This window comes from Amblyomma americanum, chromosome 1 (genome assembly GCF_052857255.1).
Source record: "Amblyomma americanum isolate KBUSLIRL-KWMA chromosome 1, ASM5285725v1, whole genome shotgun sequence".
In the NCBI taxonomy this organism is placed as follows: Eukaryota; Metazoa; Arthropoda; class Arachnida; order Ixodida; family Ixodidae; genus Amblyomma; species Amblyomma americanum.
Window position 1 is genome coordinate 283442631 of NC_135497.1, and position 21357 is coordinate 283463987.

Genomic DNA, 21357 nt, shown 5'->3' on the forward strand with positions numbered 1-21357 from the left:
CTTTATCGCAACAGACTTTTGCCTTTGAATAGCATGACAGGTGACCAGTGGCGTAGGTTAGACGAGACGCATCAGCCTTTGAGGGTGAACTTCTTAATTCCGAAGCACAGCGCTAGCTGCTATCTCCCGCGCAGGGCGGATCAGAAGAAACTGGTGGCCGGGAGGGAAACGAACAGGGTTACCACGTTTTTCTCGCGGGGGGGGGGGGGAGGAAATGAATGATGCATGGGTAAGGGAAGTGAGGGCGAAGAGTTCCCGAGCATCGCTTTGCCGTGTACTAAACGGTCGCCGGACCTGCGCACACTGATGCGACTAGCTTTGAACACCAAGAAAAGATCAAGTATTCGTTTTTATGAAGCATTCGCCAAGCTCACCTGCCCTAAGACTCCACAAAACTGGAGTTTTCCTTGTGTTATAGAACAAGAACGGTACACTTCGGAGTCTGACTTTTACAGTTCCTGCTCCAAACACAGCGGATGCCTGTCGCGAGAAAACTTTTTTGTGAAAACACAAGCCGTCACATTTGCTCTGGCGCAGACCGAAAACGGAAAGCCAGCGGGGGTGGACGCATTGGAAAACAACAATCCCGGACGTGTGAATTCGAAATGCAAGATCCAGAGATGACCGACTCGGATACCGTAACTACGGCTATGCATCACGAATCGGGGGCGGCGGATATGGAACCGCTTTCCGCCGAGGTGAGTACGACAGCGATTCCACCACGCGTCCGGGGACACTGCAATACGTATGGGGAGCGCACCACTCCGCCGAGCCCTCACTGCTTCCCCGATGTTATTAGGCGCGGAGGCGGTCGAGGGTAAAGAACGGCAAACTTTCAGAAGTGGTGGCACTAAATGTATCGCTTCCAGCCAAAAATTACCAGGGCACTTGTCTCTTTACACGGAGGAATGCGAAAGCATGGAACTTAATAGAACGGGGATTTTTTCCACGAGGCCAGTGCCCGATCTATTTATATTTGTTATGTTTGATTTTATTACTTTCTTTTTCATTTTTATTTTTCCTGTATTTGTATTGTTTGTTTATTTTACTTATCACGTCCAAGTGCTATGTCGACGTCCATGGCTATTGTGTTGTCGAAGTTTAATTAATTAGGTAATTGCAATCCATCAACCAAATATTTTCTATACCAAGATCTCATCACGCACTATCTAGCGCAGTCAAAGTTGTGCACATACATCTCCACAGAACGACGTAATCCTGCGGAGAATGTTTTCCTGACACGAAACACGCACGAAAACACGGGCTTTGTAAGGTAGAAGTGTAATTTTCATGTCTAATTAACTAATTAAAGTTCTTCTACCGAATTTTCTGCATAGCCTGACCTCATAACGCACTATATAACACAATTAAGCTTTTGCACATGTATCTTTTTAGAACCACACAATCGTTCGGAGAAGCTATGTCGACGTCTGTGGCGATTGTAACGTCGAAGTGTAATTTTGGCGTTTAACTAATCTTGCTACATCCACCAAACCTTTGCCACAGCGAAATCTCATCACATACTATCTAACACAACTAAACGTTTGCACATTTATCGTCACAGAACGACGTAATTATGCGGAGAATGTTTTGCTCACACGGAACTCGGGACATAGCCATCTAATGCTAACGCCTTAAAACAGCCAGTTTAACATGACACCTCGCTATGCAACTCACAGGTGGCACGTTTTAGAGTGAGAGTATTTCTCCTGGATATTATTCCATTCGAGCATCTGTAGCAGCTGAAGGATTTAGTTTTCATTGGCGGCATACCACGGACCCGACAGACGCGGATTCGATCCTGGCCGCAGCGGTCGCATTTCGATGGAGGCGAAATTCTAGGGGCCTCCTCCTCCTCCTCTAGGGAACGCCTCGCTTGCTTCTAGAGTCCGCCATTTAAACGACTTGGTCATATTTTTGTCATATTTCGCAGAGGTGTTCTAAATGATTGCTGTTTTCGTCGTCTATGATGGCTTGCAAGCATCCTGAGAGCTTCATGTTAGAGCGCCAGATTGTAGTCTTGCACCACGCGCGTCCTTCCTTCTTGTTCCATCCTCCACACTCCTCTCTTTTTTTAATGCAGTAGCATTAAAGTTATCATCACGCCATAACCCCGCTGACGACTAGCGTGACGAAGTTTTCTTATTGTTCGCTACGGTGATAACGGCACCTGATGTCGTGCGTCCACAAAGGACCATTCAAAGAGTGCCACCCACTGGAAGAAGATTCAAACCACTAAATGTTAAGTAGACTGTGGAGGATTGTGCGACAGCATTAGTGGGCTTGATTCTTGTGAAGAGCAGTTGGCCGTCCTGGTCGTGAAAAACTGGCATAAGTCTAGAGTAAGGTGATATTGAAAGAATGCGAAAGCATCCTTTGACCTTATGACATTTACCATAAAGACCCTTCACATAAAGGCCTTCAACCTAAAGTCTTTTACCCAGAAGGCCTTTACCCAGAATGCCTTCACCTTAAGTCTTTGACCTAAAGGACTTTACCAGATGCCTATGACGTCACTATCACTGTGAACATGTTTCAGTGCATATACTCATCGACTAATTGCTTTTTTCTTGTTTCGTACGACTTGATGTCGAAGGAACTCCAAAGCTATAGCCTTGCATACAGGGAGAAAAAATTAGGATACCTGTGCAGTACACCTTAAAGCGCCCCTGCCTCCAGGAGTTCACGTTTACTCCAGACGGGCCAAGCAAAATGACATGACGACAAGGCTACGTGTGGCCATACGCTCACGTGATCTCATGTGAGTCGTCCTGGTGGGCCTGGTTGCACCTTAAGAGATGCACAGGCCGGGGAGTGAGCCCTCTAGGCGACGTCATTATGTCACGTGATGTGTGGTAAGATAATTACATTGCCGAAATTAACGTGACATGCTCACGCTATCTACAGCGTCCGTCCACGTCTCTTGCAGCCTTGGCCCACATATGCAGCGTGCTTTCTGGCAGTAGAAGAGCGTTTTTTTCGGTTGCGACATATTACAATTTCCAGGCCATTCCGCTCTGAGACCTACCTCCGTGCAGTTGCGACAGCAGTAAGTTATTCTCGAGCCGATCTCCGTTTTTTTTTCAGTTTTAAAAGGAGTCTATTACAGAGAAGTACTCGTGCTGAGGAGAGTTCGCGAATACTTCGCTCATTTTCGGCTGCTCGGTGAGGCTTCATTAGTAGGCTTAATTTATAGCTCCGTTAGTAGAGTTTCTCTTTGCGGCTGATGTTTTGCCGAGGCTAGCGCATTGTGACCTGTCTTCGTCGTCCCTGGCACAGATCGAACAGGAGACCGAGGCGCTCTCCGTTGCCTACGTGTCCAGCATCATGCCGGACATGAGCACTGTAGTCCAAGCAGCGAACGACGTTCCGTCTTCTACTGGCCGCCAACACCGCTGCGACAAACCAAGCACGAAGAGACGCTGTGGTGAGTGAGAGCAGTGCGCCACTTGCGCTGTCCGGTGCACTCCTGTCGGCCGTTTAAAATCCCATTTAGGCAGTGTTACCGACCATACACATATCCGCATCAAGTCTCCAAGGTGAGCAATATGTAGTCTCTGGACCAATGTAGGTAAGGGACGTCGGCAGAACGGATTCGTTACCATGAAAACAGGATGGTAAAACCCCTCACCTTAGGTCCTCTTATGAAAACGATGTGTGTCTCGAACAGTGCCCGTAGCGGTCCCTTTATGTAGACGCGGAAAGCTTCCAAGCTCTGCCGGTAGTAACGGCTAACGGCTGCTAAAATTAGAGAAATTTAGAATAGCGCAGACGTATTAGCGGGGGCGTACATCGGAATATCAAATGTCTACTGTGCACTTGCACCCGCAGATGCTCTCCCCACCTAACCACATAGCTACCACTTCACGTGCATAGCATGCAGCTTGTAATCCGGTTTACCGAATTGCCTTTAACTTGGTAAGGACTGTACTCCCCCGGTAACACATGTACACGCAATCCTAAAACTATAGTGACGATTCTCACTCTGATGCTCGTCAAAATGCGCGCATGGGTGTGTGTGTTTGCATTTGAGCAGTTCGTGCTCGACCCCTCGCGAAATTGGTTGCTGTGCAGAGCAAACTTGGCCCACAGATACGGGATGCCGCAATGTCTTTGTCCTTCAATTAGAATCAGCGAAAAGAGCGAATGCTTACGGTTGTGAGGTTGTATATGTACTGACGCAGAGTCCTGTATGAGTGCGGACATGTATGCTTAGCTCATGCACACGCCAGAGTGGCCGCCATGCAAGTGCACAGTGTCATGGCGCTGATAAATGAATGCCCAGTTGACAAAAAACTTACCGAATCGTGCCCAAAATACGACAGTATGTTCTGTAGGTTTGTAGCAATAACAGATGATTTTTCTGTAGTATTGTACCATTATCCTGTAGCACTCCGGTAGTTATATCTGATACTATTCTGAAGTTCTTTCAAACAATGAACACGGTAAAAACACAGTACAGTGTACTGATGGGCGACTTCTATGCGAAAGTGGGCAAGAAGCAGGCTGGCGACGAGCCGGTAGGCGACTATGGGATAGGTTGTAGCAATGGCTGGGGACAGCTATTAGTAGAGTTCGCAGATAAAAATAATTTACGCATCATGAATACCTCTTTGCGCGAACGAGAGAACAGGAAGTGGATCTGGAAGAGCCCTAATGATGAGGCTAAAAACGAAATTGACTTCATACTATGCGCTCAACCTGATATCGTGCAGGATGTGGAAATCCTAGGAAAGGTGCGTTGTAGTGACCACAGAATGGTAAGGTCTCGAATTAGCTTAGACTTGAAGAAGGAACGAAATAAGCTAGTAAAGAGGAAGTCCATTAACGAGCTAGCGGCAAGAGCGAAAATAGAGGAATTCAGGATATCGCTGCAGAACAGATATTCAGCTTTAACTGAGGAAGACGATCTGAATGTTGATACAGTGAACGATAATCTCACAGATATCATTACGGAGTGCGCAGTAGAAGTAGGCGGTAGGACGGCTCGACGGGATACCGGCAAGCTATCTCAGGAGACGAAAGATCTGATTAAGAAACGTCAAAGCATGAGGGCGTCTAGCCCTACAGACCGAATAGAACTAGCAGAGCTATCGAAGTGAATAAATAAGTGTAAGGTAGCCGACATAAGGAAGTTTAATATGAAGAAAATCGAGCATGCTCTAAGGAACGGAGGTAGCCTAAAAGCGGTGAAGGGGAAACTAGGCACAGGTAAATAGGGATGTATGCGTTAAAAGATAAGGAGATCAATGTAATTAGCAATATGGATAATATAGTTAAAGCAACCGAGGAGTTCTGCACAAATCTATACAGTAGCCAATGCATTCAGGACGTTAATGATGGAGACAGTAGCGCACAGCAATGCGTCATCCCGCCAGTAAGGAAAGAAGAAATAAAGAAAGCCTTAGGAGCAATGCAAAGGGGAAAAGCAGCTGGTGAGAATCAGGCATCAACAGATCTGTTGAAAGACAGCGGGGAGACTTTTCAAGAAAAACTATCCATCCTGTATGCGCAATGCCTTATGACCTCGACCGTGCCAGAATTTTGGAAGAATGCAAATATAACCTTAATTCCTAAGAAAGGAGACGCCAAAGACTTGAAAAATTACAGACCGATCAGCTTACTGTCCGTTGCCTACAAGGTATTTAATAAGGTAACTGCTAATAGAGTAAGGGCAACCTTAGACTTTAATCAACAAAATGATCAGGCAGGCTTTCGTAAAGGATATTCCACAATGGATCACATGCACACTATCAATCAGATTATAGATAAATGCGCAGACTATAACCAACCCCTATATAGCCTTCATTGATTATGAGAAAGCATTTGACTCGGTGGAAACCTCGGCAGTCATACTGGCATTGCGGAATCAGGGTGTAGGTGAGCCTTATGTCAAAATACTGGAAGATATATATAGGAACTGTACAGTTACCGTAGTCCTCCATAAAGTCAGCAATGAAATTTCAATATGGAAAGGCGTCAGGCAAAGAGACTCGATCTCGCCGATGCTATTCACAGCCTGTTTACAGGAGGTATTCCAAGGCTTGAATTGGGAACAGCTCAGGATAAGAGTTAATGGAGAATACCTCAATATTCTGCGATTTGCTAATGAAATTGTCTTGCTGAGTCACTCAGGAGATGAACTGCAAATCATGTTCAATGAGTTAGACAGGGAGAGTAGAGTGCTCGGTCTAAAAATTACCACGCAGGAAACCAAAGTAACGTTCAACAGTCTAGCAAGAGAACAGCAGTTCACATTTGGCAGCGAAGGGCTGGAAGTGGTACAGGCTTCTACTTAGGGCAGGTAGTGACCACTGATCTGGATCATCTGATCTGCAGGGAAATAACTAGAAGGATAAGAATGGGGTGGAGTGCATATGGCAGATTCTCTCAGATCATGAATGGCAGGTTACCAATATCCCCCAAGAGGAAAGCGTACAACAGCTGTACCTTACCGGTACTCACCTAACGTAGAGGCTAACGGAAAAGATTCAGATTAAGTTACGGACAACATAGCGAGCCATGGAAAGGAAAATAGGTGTAACGTTAAGAGACCGGAAGTGGGCAGAGTTGATGAGGGAACAAACGCGTGTTAATGACATCCTAGTCGTAATCAAGAGGAAGAAATGGGCTAGGGTAGGGCATGTACTGCGAAGGCAAGATAACCGCTGGTCCTTAAGAGTAACGGAGTGGATTCCAAGAGAAGGCAAGCGTAGCAGGCGGTGGCAGAAGGCTGGGTGGGCGGATGGGATTAGGAATTTTGCAGGCATATGGTGGGCGCAGCTGGCAAAGGACAGGGTTAATTGGAGAGACATGGGGGAGGCCTTTGACCTGCAGTGGGTGTAGTCAGGCTGATGATGATGATGATGGTTATGATGATGATGATGATGATGAAGTTCTTTCCGGTACGACAAAGGACAGCACAATACTACTGAAAATTTCATTGTCACTAAAAAACATTTCTGTTGCTAAAGTTCACGGCCAAAATACTGCAGAAATCTGCTTTGATGGCAGACATTTTTCGGCTGTGTTTTTATACTGGTTGCGTCTTTTATCCGACCCACTTAACAAGCGCAGCGCAAAGCGTGCGCAGGTACAGTCTCCGCGACTTCACGCGGCATTGGAGTGAGGGTGCCGTCGTTCTTGCGTATTATTTACTTAATAATAATTAACAAATTGCCCTACTACCCTGTACTTTTCGTTGTTAGCACTGTGGTGGTTTTGGCCGGCCACTTTTAATGCACTAACGAATTTAGCCCTGCAGTCTGGGTATCGGGTTGTGTCTTCTAATAAGTGATAAGATTGTGGTCGTCTTTCTCGCTCTAACAGGAACCACTCTCCCTATATTCTGAGCATCTGACGCATGAGTCATTTGCCAAGTCGTCCCCTATGCTGACAAGGCGAATTTAAGGCCACTGGACAACCCTCCACGTGCACCTCCATATCCTGTACTAAATCCGATACATGTCCGCGGGAAACGTTACGACCACCGAGAGGTTTTGATAGAAGCAGCACATCATGTTTTCCTGCTTTTTAAAACATCGGGATCTCATCCACGCGTGACTGCGGATGGGCAGGAAAAATAGTTATAAATCATTATAAGTAATAAATCATTTATAAATCGTGTGAGGTCGAGCCGCTAGCAATATGTTTCCCACGTTGTGAGTACTTGAGCTGAGATAAAAAGGGTAATAAACGCTTTTCGATCACCGTTAAGAAGTTTAGCATCGTAACTTTTGCCACGAAGCAGCACAGATTAAAAAAAAGGTTTGCGTTGCCAAAACCAACACTGCTATTAATACAGGAGGGGGCGGAGGGGGGTGGGAGAAACACATACAGAACGCAAAGGCATGTGCTATAGTGCTACGCCACAGCGCTGGCTTTTGTCTTTATATCTGGACTGGAAAGATCAACAACAAAAAAATGACATCCAACACGAAGCCTCTAGATTAGCAAGTGATTGGAGGCGGATTTTAAAAACTATTTCATATTCACAGCCTTTTCCATCAAACTGAACTCTGAATTACTCCCTTTGTCACATTGGGCTTGGTCAATACTTGGCAGGAAGACAGGAGAGCGCGTATTGCTGGATGTCGCCTTGAGTTCTTTGAGCGCGGTTCTGTCATTGCCGGTGCTAAAAAAGTGATACTCGGGGGAAATGGCGCAGCTCAAAGGAATGGTAAAGGAGAAAACGGGCGCAATTTAGAAGAACTGTGCAGGAGACAAATGGCGTAGCTAAAAATAATGGTACTGCTGGGTGGCGCCACCATCATTCGTTGCGGTTGGCCGTCCGTCGCAGGAGCTGCCTTACAGTCGACCGTCAGGCGGCGGAAGCTACCGAGTATTGAGGACACATGCACGGTGGACATGGCGCCACCTGGTCATCTGGGAGAACTTCTGCCCATGGGCACCTGCCTTCGGAGGCCGTCAGGCTTCTTGGTGCAGCATATCGCTAACGCTATCCACAAGAGTCCGAGGCGAATGTTGCGCGTGTCACACATCTACGAGGCACTGAGGTGAGCCCCTCTTCGCACGCATGATCTAGAACGTATCTTGCCTGATCGCGAAGACCTTAGGTTGCACCACCCTCTCCTAAGTTTTTCAATGCTATTAACTAGCCAAAAATGACGAATCAAGACCTTTCCTGTCCCCCACTTCCGCACTTTCCCTTGCTAAATTTTGGTCTCTCCCGGCTCAGTATGGTCACGTGGGGTCCTGACGGACTGCGCCGCGTCACGGAGACTGTAGGAGGCAGCAGTGCGGGAGGACCCCACATGACGTGCACTTCAGGTTACATCGCATTTTGTCTCGCGTGTCAGCGGCTCTCTTCAAGATGTGCCCAGCTTTAAACGTCCTAAACTACCTGCGCTTCTCAAAACGAGTGATATGAGCAACACATCATGCAGCTCGATAACTGAAGTTACTCTGCATTGTCGCTCGTCATTTCAGTGTTATCTCTTACCTTTCTCCCGAATGCGCAGGAACAAGTTCCCTTTCTTCCGCTTCGTGGATGTGGACGCCCAGGCCACTTGGAAGGTGAGCGCGACTGGGAAAGAGATAAAGAAGAAGAGTGAATGAGATGGGCGTCTTCTTGACAAGACTACTTTTTGAGAATGTATTTAAAACCACCGACATACTGGTCTGCGTAGGACTTGAAGGGGAAAAAAGTACAGAAAAATATTGCACAAAAGATAGTTACAGGAAAGTATTCTGCTAACGGGAACTGCTATTCTAGCAGCCTCTATATTCTATCAGAAATACCTTCTTGTTATTCGTCTTGTTATCTTTCTATCCTTTTGAACTCATTGAGGTCACATAATCTCTTAATTACGTGGTGGTCTACATAGCTATGAGCTAAAGATGGTCATGTACCCAATGTGCGCTTACAAAGAAACCCAAGCAATTTATCATTATCTAGCTGAGGTTACCACTTTTGTTGTTCAACTGGTGATCTGCAGTGCTGACGAAAAACTGCTGCCGGGGAAGCCGGGCCTGCAAACCCTAGGATGCATTACTGCATACACAAAGCATTTTCTACTCTTGTCCTGGATGCGGGATGTAAGCATTGACTACAGTTCAGTTAACAGTCCACCTTTCTTAGTTTAAAACGACAGCAGCGAGAGGCTCGTTCCCTAGGTTTAGCGCCGTCGTAGTAGTAGTACTAGTACTGTCAGTAGTAGTTGCAGCCGACGCAACAGGAGGGTGGCAACTGACTCCACTGGGCGGTCCTAACCCATTGACGTGACGTGTGACAGCGTAGTTCCTCTCCCTCGTAACTCCTCTAACTGCTGTGACGACCTCCCGAAATGCATCATAAATTTCGTCTCGCATAACTATACATTGGTCCGACACCTCGAACATATCTGGCCATTTCTCAGATCGCGACGCTTCCTTTGTGACTATCAAGGACTGAGAGAGAAGCGCCACGAGAGCGAGTATGCCTGAAAAATGAAAAGAGAGGTCTATAACTCTACAGATATGCTTGGTCTTCTCAATTTCGTTTCTTCAGTACATTACGAAAACAGAATATCTCAACATATCACCCCGAATCTCGCATTATACAGTGGTAACACTCTTGACAGTTTTCGTGTATTATCATTAGAACTGCCATCAAATATTTACCGCCGTTGCAAGTTTAAAGCTTCGAGTCGGCAGAGGAGAGGGGGAAAGCGTTGAGTATATTTGGTTTTTGAGGAAATGGAAGGCACAGTAACTGTCTCACTCCTCGGTGGACAACTCAACTCCGCCATGAGGGAAGGCATGAAGGTGCTAGCGAATGAAGAAAGAGATAGATACAGGTGCCCTGGTGGAGGGCCTCGGAATAATTTCGACCATCTGAAGACCTTTAACGCGCACTTACATCGCACAGTACACGGATGCCTTTTGCAATCCCCCTCTAACGAAACGCGACCGCCGCAGCCAGGTTCGAAACCGGGTACCCCGGCTCAGCGGCGCAGCGTGCAAATCACAGCGCCCGATCACGGCGTCCAATCAGAGCCGGTCGGGAAACGATGAGCTCGCGGGTGAGGGGTATTGGGGGATCTTTTGGCTCGCCTTCGACGCCACGTCATTGGAACATGGTCCGTACAGTGCCAGCTCTTTACAATGACCGTTCGATGAAACGCTTTCGCGTATTCCACCAACGCCGTCGCTCGTTCGGAGCCGCGTTGTTAGCGATTTAAAGCGGGTACACCAGGGCGACTCCCGCAGACCCGATCACAACAGCCTTGAGTGAATTCAGCTAACACAAATCGGAGTATCCGGGTTCCAACCCAACCGCGGCGCCCGGGTTTCGGTGGAGGCGAAACGCAAAAGGCGCCCGTGTGCTGTGCGATGTCAGCGCATGTTAAAGATCCTCAGGTGGCCGAAATTATTCCGAACTCGTCCACAACGGCACCTCTTTCTTCCTTTCTTCTCTCACTCCTTCCTTCATTCCTTCCCTTACGGCGCGGTTACGGTGTCCAATGATATATGAGACAAATATTGTGCCGTTTTCTTTCACCAAAAACCAATTTTCATTTGCCGGCGATGTGGGACACCTATGAATGTATAGAAAGGCTTTCTGCATATATGGGAATTAATCCACTTTGCCATCGCATCATGTCCTTGCTGCCCAGAGAGAAGTCTAGGAGGCAGGTGGGACGCCTATGAATGTATAGAATGACTTTGTGCACATATGGGAATTAATCCAATTTGCTATCGCGTCATACCCTTAAGGCAGAGCTTAAGTGTGCCCTCCCGTTTTTTTTTTGCACTTTTGTAAATCTGTCGCGAGCAGCCAAGATTTTTTCTTTTAAATGTCCTTCACATTGCGGTGAACTATCGCAGAGTTCGGTGCGCCATGCCCTCTACCAGAACTGGTTTATCAAGGTGCCCTGCAGCAGAGCCAATAACAGCTTCTGGTCTCTCAACTACAGTGAAAGGTACGCATACATGTCTCTGTCACGCGCTGTGTGTGAAGGAACTCCCTCACAAGTTTATTTCCTTCTAACTGAAATCATGAAGCGGAAATGGGCATGCGCAGGACGCCCACTGCTGAGGACAGATAAGCAAGGGTTGCTTGGGGGAGTGCAGTGGCTTCTAATTAAAGGCAAACAAAGAAGTGCACAGCCTACGGTCCGGTGTACGGATGAAGTTAGGAATTCCGCGCTGAGAGGCTAACAGCCGCTCGCGCTGGATATCGTTAAATGGAGATATTGAGAGAGTAAACGAAGACAAATTTCTTGTATTAGTAACAAGTACTTGACCGACAATTTCAATACTACCTTATTCGAAATTTTAGCGCAGCTTTATTTTGCGACATATTCGGGCAAAATACTTGGATGGCAGTTACTATGACTAGCATGCCGTTGCTCGCACAAGGCCTCTTATCTACCGCATTGAACGAAACATCCTCAGTGGTAAATAGCGGCACGGTGCAGCCCTTGCCTTACGGCGTCCTCTCCCGCGTCTGCTGCTCCCTGCTAGGACGCGCTGCAACCTCATACCCGCCCAGACGAAGACTGGTGCTCTTGTCGAAACGTTGGCAAGCACCCTGAGGCTTTCGCCTCTCTTGTACACTTTGTGATTAATTCTGGACAAAGGCATTTGTGAACGGGACTCTATGAGCGCACTTTTTAATACATTGTATTGCCGCGAATATTTGCAGTGTTTGTTCGTTTTCAAATCTTCCGCCACATCACTTCATCGCTTTGTTTGCGACGCAAGACTCGACTAGATTTATCTCGATTGATCGCAGCCAGGCAGAGCTGATTCTACGTTGTTCCGGAATATTCTAGTAACTTTGCGCTCTTTATCTCGAAAGTTCGCTATCAGCTTTAAATTGAGCACGGCCGACAGCGGCCGGCATTCTGTTCGACGACCGCCGAGCACGCTTGTCGCTTCGCCGCCGCCGAGTGATTCAGTCCATTTTGGGTGCAAGTCAGCCCAATAAAGTTCATTTAGAAGACCCTTTCGTCCGTCTTCATCACTGCTTCGACTGCCGTCACCACTACGTGACATCTGGTGGAGGTGCTGGGTAGCCTTCCATGTTCCGGACGCCGCCTTCAAGTCGTGAAGCCAGCCCTGAGCACTTCGCATCCGAGGACGAGCCAGCCGACGTCTCCAGGGAGAGGACCCTGAGTTCGGGAAACTGCCGGATCACACCAGACAGCGAAAAGACGCGACTACGAGCACCGCAACCTCGCCGAAGATGTCGACACCGATCATACTGCAGCAGCCGCGGGTGCCGCCAACTTTCAATGGATCCCTAGGCGAAGACCCTGAAGAATGGTTGGATCAATTTTAGCGCGTGGCGTCATTCAACAAGTGGGATGATGCGGCAAAAATTGTACGCCTGTTCTTCTCACTGGATGGCTCCGCACGCACGTGGTACGAAAACTACGAGTCATCCCTTACGACATGGGAGCTATTCAAGAGAGAACTATTGAAGGTATTCACAAGTGTCTTGAGGAAAGAAAGAGCCGAACGACTCCTCGAGTCCAGGATCCAGCTTCCGAATGAGCCCGTCCGCGTTTACGTCGAGGAGATGAAGCGCCTATTTCGCCGCGCCGACCCCGGGATGGCCGAGGAAAAGAAAGTTGTTTTTAATGCGCGGCGTAAAGAACAACTCTTTGGCAGCCTCGTCCACCAGCCGCCAAAAACGGTCGAGGAATTCATGCAAGAAGCCTGGACGATTGAGAAGACCCTCGACGTCCGAGCTCGGCAGTACAACCGCCCTTCCTCTCCCTATGCAATCTTTTCAAACTCGCCGGCCACCACCGCCGACAGCTTGCGGGAAGTTACCCGCGAAATCGTCCGAGAGGAGCTACGCCGATTACTGCCATCCTCCCCACAGCCAAAAGCAGCAACTCTGATGGACGTGGTATGGGAAGAAGTGCAACAGGCACTTGGCACCGCGACGGACACAGAACCCCAGGCCATGACCTACGCCACTGCAGTAAGGACTGCCCAGCCCCAACGACAACCCCCACGTCCTCCCCGAGATGAGCCACTTGTCCCACAACGCCGCCTCCTAGTCCCCGCCCGCCCAGCCTATGACCGACGCTCAAGCCCCAGGAAATGCGACGCCTGGAGGACTTCCGACAACCGGCCATTGTGCTTCCATTGCGGTGAGGCCGGCCATATTCTTCGTCACTGCCCGTACCGACGTATCGGTCTTCGAGGATTTGCCATTAACGCCCCACGACCACGCTTCGGGCAACGTCCGCAGGAAATAGACGAGTACCTGCGTCGAGAAGAGTACACGGCGAACCGCTTTTCGCGCTCACCATCGCCGTCAACCTCGCGCTTTGCGCCGCCACGCCGCAGCTACGCAGCCGCGGTACGAGGAAGGTCTCCCAGCCCCCGTAGGGGAAACTAAAGGCAGCAACCTCTGGAGGTGAGGTTGCTCAAGAGTGAAACGCCGAAGATCCTCCACCGACCACGCCCCATGAAGACGCTGCACCCGCGACGCCGCATGAAGAACCGGCACTCGCTGCACCGACGCCGCACACAATGAGAACCCCGACCCCGACGCAGGCTGTCTTGAAAACGAAGCCGCCACCCAGAAGAGCTTCGACCACACGCTCCACCCGCGACTCGCATACGCAACGAAGCCGTGACCCGACGCCGAGAGCGACGTGCAATGCAAGAGCCAGGACCTCTGACTGAGAAGTGACTATCGACGGCCGGAAAGTTACCGCTCTAGTCGACACAGGAGCCGATTACTCGGTGATGAATGGAACATTCGCTGCGCAGCTGAGAAAAGTCACAACGGCTTGGGACGGCCCAAAAATTCGAACCGCAGGGGGCCACCTCATTACGCCATTAGGACGATGCACAGCGCGAGTGACTGTCAAAGGACATACCTATCCTGCGACCTTTGTTGTTATACCGCAATGCTCCCGCGAAGTGATCTTGGGTATAGATTTCCTTAATGAGCATCAGGCGATCATCGACCTGCGATCCAAGCTGATCACGCTTTCGACGGACGAAGCCATCGCTTCGATGAAAACTCGGGAAAATCACGTTGCCCTGAGTGTCCTGGAGGAAGAAGTGAGCGTCCCACCCCGATCAAGCGTTATCGTGACCGTAGGCGCCACGAAAGCCATTAACGCTGAAGCCATCATCGAGGGCAACATGCAGTTGCTCCTAGACCGAGGAATCAGCATCGCAAGAGGCATCGCACATTTGCGCAATGGCCAGGCCGAAGTACTGCTGACTAACTTCAGGGAAGAATACGGGCACATTAACAGAGGAACGACGATTGCTTTCTTCGACGAAATATCCGGCGTACGAGACTCCTTCGCCCTCTCCGACCCCTCCGCAGAAGATTCGCCTGAGAACTCGCCCACTTTCGACATCAACCCGGCCCTGCACTGGAACAAACAAGACCAGATCCGCAATCTGCTTCAAAGCTACAGTGTGTGTTTTTCGACATCGCCGAAGGTGCGACAGACGCCAATTGCCAAGCATCGCATTATAACGGATCAACACGTCCGACCTCTCCGTCAAAGCCCCTACCGTGTGTCACCGCGAGAACGACAAGTCATCCGGGACCAAGTCGAAGAAATGCTTCGCGACGACGTCATCCAGCCTTCAAACAGCCCATGGGCGGCACCGGTTGTTCTAGTTAGAAAGAAAGACGGCGCACTTCGATTCTGCGTGGATTACCGCCGCTTGAACAACATAACAAAGAAGGACGTCTACCCCCTACCCCGCATCGACGACACACTGGACCGCCTCTGCAACGCCAAATATTTCTCATTGATGGACCTCAAGAGCGGCTACTGGCAAATTGAGGTCGACGAAAGAGATCGCGAGAAGACAGCATTCATCTCTCCGGATGGGCTGTTTGAGTTCAAGGTGATGCCATTTGGTCTCTGTTCTGCACCAGCGACGTTTCAGCGAGTAATGGATACAGTGCTGGCAGGCCTGAAGTGGCAGATTTGTCTGGTATATTTAGATGACGTCGTTGTCTTCGCCTCGAACTTTGAAGAGCACCTCAAAAGACTTCTAACAGTACTAGACGCAATCAAGTCGTCTGGCCTAACCTTGAAAGCAGAGAAATGCCACTTTGCGTACGAAGAGCTGCTGTTTCTAGGCCACATCATGAGCAAGGAAGGAGTACGCCCAGACCCGCAGAAAACAGCTGCTATTCAACAGTTTCCACCGCCGGCCGATAAGAAAGCAATGCGCAGATTTCTCGGACTGTGCGCATACTACCGACGATTTGTGAAAAACGTTTCGCGCATCGCCGAGCCCCTGACCCAACTGCCGAAGGCAGACGTGCCGTTTAAATGGGAAGCGTCGCAAGCAGAAGCCTTCAAGGAACTTCAGCGTCGATTACAGTCCCCACCGATCCTTGCGCATTTTGATGAAAACGCCGATACTGAAGTTCATACCGACGCAAGTAGCGTGGGACTAGGCGCCGTCCTCGTTCAAAAAGCGACAGCCTGGAGAAAGTCATCGCATACGCTAGGCGTTCCCTTTCCATGGCCGAGGCTAATTATTCGACAACTGAGAAGGAGTGCCTTGCTATCATCTGGGCTACGTCAAGATTCCGCCCCTACCTCTACGGATGGCCGTTCAAGGTGGTCAGCGACCACCACGCGCTCTGCTGGCTTGCCAATTTGAAGGACCCCTCTGGCCGACTCGCTCGATGGAGTCTACGTCTCTAGGAGTTTGACGTCACCATCGTTTACAATTCCGAACGCAAGCACTCTGACGCCGATTGCCTCTCACGAGCCCCTGTAGATGCACCGCCGCCGGACGACGATGAGGACGCCTTCCTGGGACCCATCAGCCCCAGCTCTTTTGCTCAGCAGCAACGCTCGGACCCCGACCTAAAAGGCCTCATCGAGTACCTGGGAGGCAAGGTTTCTTCACCCCCCGCTTCATTCAAGCGAGGACTGTCTTCCTTCTGTGTGCAGAATGAGGCCCTTGTGAAGAACTTTACAGCGAGCAAAACAGCCTACCTCCTTGTTGTACCTACTTGTCTACACGAAGAAGTTCTACAGGCTTCACACGACGAGCTGACAGCTGGACGTCTCGGGTTTACTCTCACCCTCCTCCGCATTCAAGACAAGTATTACTGGCCCCGACTGCCTGCCGAAGTCGCACACTATGTGAAAACCTGCCGAGATTGTCAGCGACGAAAGACTCCTCCCACACGACCAGCAGGGTTTCTGAGCCCCATTGAACCTTGCTCAAGGCCCTTTCAGCAGATTGGCATGGACTTGCTTGGGCCTTTTCCAGCGTTATCATCATAGCGACTGACTACCTGACCCGCTACGCTGAGGCGAAAGCCCTACCTAACGGAACAGCAACAGAAGTCGCCAAATTTTTCGTGGAGTGCATTCTTCTTCGACACGGCGCCCCCGATGTGCTCATCACGGACAGAGGAACAGCATTTACGGCGGAACTAACGCAAGCCATCCTGCGCTACAGCCAAACCAGCCACCGGAGGACAACTGCATACCATCCGCAGACCAACGGACTGACCGAGCGCCTGAACAAAACCATCGCCGATATGCTCGCTATGTATGTCGATGCCGAACACAAAACCTGGGATGTCATCCTGCCTTACTTCGTCTTCGCCTACAACACCGCAGTGCAGGAGACCACCCAGATGACGCCTTTTAGGCTCGTCCATGGCAGGGAGGCCACGACCACGCTAGACGCCATGTTGCCCAACGTTACAGAAGAAGAGAACGTCGACGTTGCCGCCTACCTTCAACGCGCAGAAGCAGCTCGAAGGCTTGCCCGATTACGGATCAAATATCAGCAGCGGTCCGACGCCAGACGCTACAACCTACGAAGACGCAACGCGGAATGCAAGCCAGGAGACCAAGTCTGGGTGTGGACGCCCATTCGCCGCCGTGGATTGAGTGAAAAGCTTTTGCGCCGCTATTTCGGCCCGTACAAGGTTCTTTGTCGGCTGGGTGAACTGGATTATGAAATCATCCCTGACGCAATGACTGCATCCCAGCGACGCCGCGTACGACCTGAAGTTGTCCATGTAGTCCGTCTGAAGCCGTATTATGCGCGCTAAAGGCAGCTGCATTTCCATGCTCTATTTTCGCAAGATCCGTTTTTTTCCTCACTAGTCGCATTATTTGTTTTAATGCATCGGGTCGATGCTTCTTTGAGAGGGGAGTAATGCCGCGAATATTTGCAGTGTTTATTCGTTTTTCAAATCTCCCGCCACATCACTTTATCGCTTTGTTTGCGACGCAAGACGCAACTAGATTTATCTCGATTGATCGCAGCCAGGCAGAGCTGATTCTACGTTGTTCAGGAATGTTCTAGTAACTTTGCGCTCTTAATTTCGAAAGTTCGCTATCAGCTTTGAATTGAGCACGGCCGACAGCGGCCGGCATTCTGCTCGACGACCGCCGAGCACGCTTGTCGGTTCGCCGCCGCCGAGTGATTCAGTCCATTTTGGGTGCAAGTCTGCCCCATGAACAATTCTTTTAGAAGACCCTTTCGTCCGTCTTCATCGCTGCTTCGACTGCCGTCACCACTACGTGACAGTATGATTGCACTATAACAATCAATATAACTGGAGATCTCCTGTCATCAGGCTTGATTTGCAGGCACAGGAACTCAAAAGAGTTCCTCGTTGGTTCTTTACATCAATTTTAACTGCTTACTGTAATCAATGGAAACTCTGTAAAAAGAAGATTTTGCTACATATCTGGAGAATTGGCCAGTTACCTTCAATATGTCTATAGCAGTGCCTTACAGCTCTCCTATAGTAAAAAAAAAATTCCAAGAATGTTGGACATGAATTCTGTCATTGCTTCAAGTAAGAACGCTGAAGGCACACAGAACGAGTCTTTGTCTGGAGCGGGCCACAAGGCGAGTGGCCTGCACATTCAGAGTAACGCGCGCCCGTTTCCACGGGAAACAGCGTGTCTGCCATTAAAGGCCCCCATCGACAACCCCATAGACGTTCTGTATTTGCTGGTTGACGGTTCGACAGAAGATTCAAGGTTGACCCAAGTTGAAAGTAGCAGTTTAGTGGTAGATCGTACATTGATTTGAGTTTAATCAGCCACGCTCGTGAGCGAAAATCAAGAAGCCCGCAGTCCTAATTGCGCCAGGAACCGCCTCACTTGGGCAAGGCAGTGCAACGTTTTCAATGGACCCTCCAATTTATGCCGGCGGTAACAGAACGGTTCCTGACATATCTGCTTGATACCGCATCCCCCACAGTTGCTTTTGCTGCTGCGTTAGTGTGTTTCCCATGGTTTCATTTGTGATATGCTTCTTGTCTGTTGTTCTGTGTGTTCCCCGTTGGAACTCCGCGTTTTCTTGTTAATGTTAAATAAACTTCTTGTAACCAGTTGCTGTTGAGCAGGCTGTTTCAGCCAGGTGGTAAGTATGACGGCTATCTGTAAACTCAATTAGGAAGCCACTGCGCAAAATTAGCGCGACCTCTTTCAGCCTCCGCCGTATCCTTCATCTTCACTTTCCATCTTAAGCTTCTACCTTTCTCTCTTCCGCTGCTACCTTTCCGCATTCTTCGCTGAGCTCATCGCTTTACTGTAGCTGCCGGTTACGCCGACGACATCGACGACGAGGCGCAAGCCAGAAGCGGGCCCCTAAAAGCTACTCTCTAAAAATATATGTTTCAGGAACCTCATGCACACTTCATCGCCACACAAACCCCCGTGGTCGTAGCATACTCTTTATAGGCTGTCTTCTCTCCATCTGTGCAAATAAATATGCATGACTGCCTAGCCAGGCTAAGGGGGCAGCTTTTGTTCCTAGCCCATTCGTTTCTAGCACATAGGAAGCCGGAAATCCTTGAGAGGAGAGGAAAATATTCAATATGCCCTTGGATAATCCTTGTCTGCCTTTGCAAGATTCTTAAAAGTACCTCGCTGTTTATGGCGCTTTCATTCCACCCCGATGAGTGTGGCTCCCTTCAGGAGGCAAAGCCAGCCTTTGGTCGTTCCATGATCAGTGACGTGTGTAATTGAGTCATATTTTGACGAAGGTAACGAGGCAACGGGGTTTGTTTGCAAGCCATGTTGCGGAGTACTTATGTCATCCCTTTAGCCATAAATCTATGTAATGTAAGGAGAACCCTTTTCCTGACCTCCTTAGAACGTTTCGTCTTTAAGGGCACCGTAAGAGCTCGGCGGTATGCCCGAGAAGCAAACCCCGTTTGCATGTTACTTTTGCCAAATACAGTATAATGGCGGGATGCTCTAGTTCGCTCACGGTAACCGCGGCCAGGAGACTGTGCTTGACTGTGATACAAGCACACAACAAACAAGAACAATTACACGTTCTTTCCAAGCCTGTTATTCGAGTTACATGAACGACCGCTTCAGCTCATGCATGCCCGAAACCAAAATCCGCCGTGGTACGTGGTGTCCCTCAAGGGTGGCTACCAGTGAGGCTAGACGTTTCATTGCTATGGTTAGCAGGTGTGATTGAGGCATTTGTGGTGTCCACTAACGGACATTGTCGCCGTAGAGAAGCTTCGAGGGGGAGCGCGATGACGCCTGCAGGCGGCGACCACGTAGGTATAGGCTTGTACACAATCTTGGTTAACGTACGTCAAGCGGACAAACGGATGTCATTGTAGCCACCGAGGTACCCGGCGAAACACAACTTGTCTCCAATGTAAACGTCCGCGCTTTCGTTTCTATCCAGAATGACATCCGCAAATGAGAGCATTTCCTGAATGGTAGCAGACCGCAGCGCGTTTACGGGTTCCGTCCAAGAAAGCCTCAGAGACCGCTTAGCGCTGCAGCGACATTTCCCTGGCCTTTTAACGTCGCTCGTTTCAAGTGCTCCCCTCGGTCTTCGCAAGTGCATTTCTGCGCGCTATATAGCTTCAGCAGGAGAGTCTGTCGGATGCGAGAAGGGCACCTTAGATTAACGGCGCCTCGAATCTTTGTTGAGACGCGGTGGCTAAAATACGACAGGACCTGTCATCTCGTCCCCGGGTTTCTTTGGGTCCGAACTCCTCATAACCTTTTTTTTTCTCGTGCTGGTTCCCTAAATACAGACCTCGCGATTGGATCATGCCCGAGAAAGAAGAGCAGGGCCAACCACTTGAGACAACAGAGGCATTGACTTTGGCTAGCGACCTGGGGCTGGTGCCGTCCACAGCGAGGACACCGCCGAACGTGGAGTCACCAAGGGACATCAGAATGTCGTCGGTGCCCACGGCGGGGGCGTCGCAGCTGCCAGTGGTCTCATCGCTGAGCCAGGAAGAATCGACTACTTCAAACTCGCCTCAGACGGTAGGTACTGCTGCCGCGGTCGACGCAGGCAAAGCCGAAGTCGTCTCCCTCGAGTTTTAATCCACTCTCACCGACGCCACAGCACAGGGACACCGGTGTCTCGAGCTCGGCTCCAGCTCGTACAGAGCCGACACCGGTGGGCATGTGCACTGGCCTCAAAGACACTGCGACGGTCAAATATCCAGGTCCGTTACCGGTGCAGGTACGTACTATCGGCACCCTGAAAACCGCTTCACTCTTCCACTGTGCGCAAGCCAGAATCACGCGACTCGTTTGCAGAAGCAGACGCACGCGGCCGCCTCGTGGCTTCAGTTCGTTCATTTGCATATCATTCGGTACCACATGGTCGAACGTGATGCCTGGCTCTCCTTGAAAAACGTGTGCACGTTTCCTCATTCAGCATGCCCATCATAATTCGGTTGTGGTCATAAATTGCTGGTTTCGCACTTGAAGCGCTGCAAGAGGGTGGTTTAAGCTCGAAAAACGTGCTTTTATTCTCGGAGTGCCTAAGGCAGCCTTGGTCATAGGGCTGAATTTGGTATATAATATTCACTCATAATGGTGGTTCTCGGCTGAACAGCCAGGAAAACTCTCGTGTTTCATCCAAGTG

The 21357-nt window shown here is 49.6% G+C and overlaps 1 protein-coding gene across 1 annotated transcript; it reads left to right on the forward strand.

The window, feature by feature from the left end:
- The first annotated feature begins 677 nt into the window (after positions 1-677).
- On the forward strand, positions 678-20830 carry LOC144118501 (uncharacterized). The gene is made up of 6 exons (XM_077651426.1): positions 678-698; positions 3280-3427; positions 8300-8516; positions 8982-9036; positions 11329-11423; positions 20510-20830. The coding sequence occupies exons 1-6, from the start codon at positions 678-680 to the stop codon at positions 20805-20807; spliced, it is 834 nt and encodes a 277-aa protein (XP_077507552.1). The 3' UTR covers positions 20808-20830.
- Positions 20831-21357: the final 527 nt, after the last annotated feature.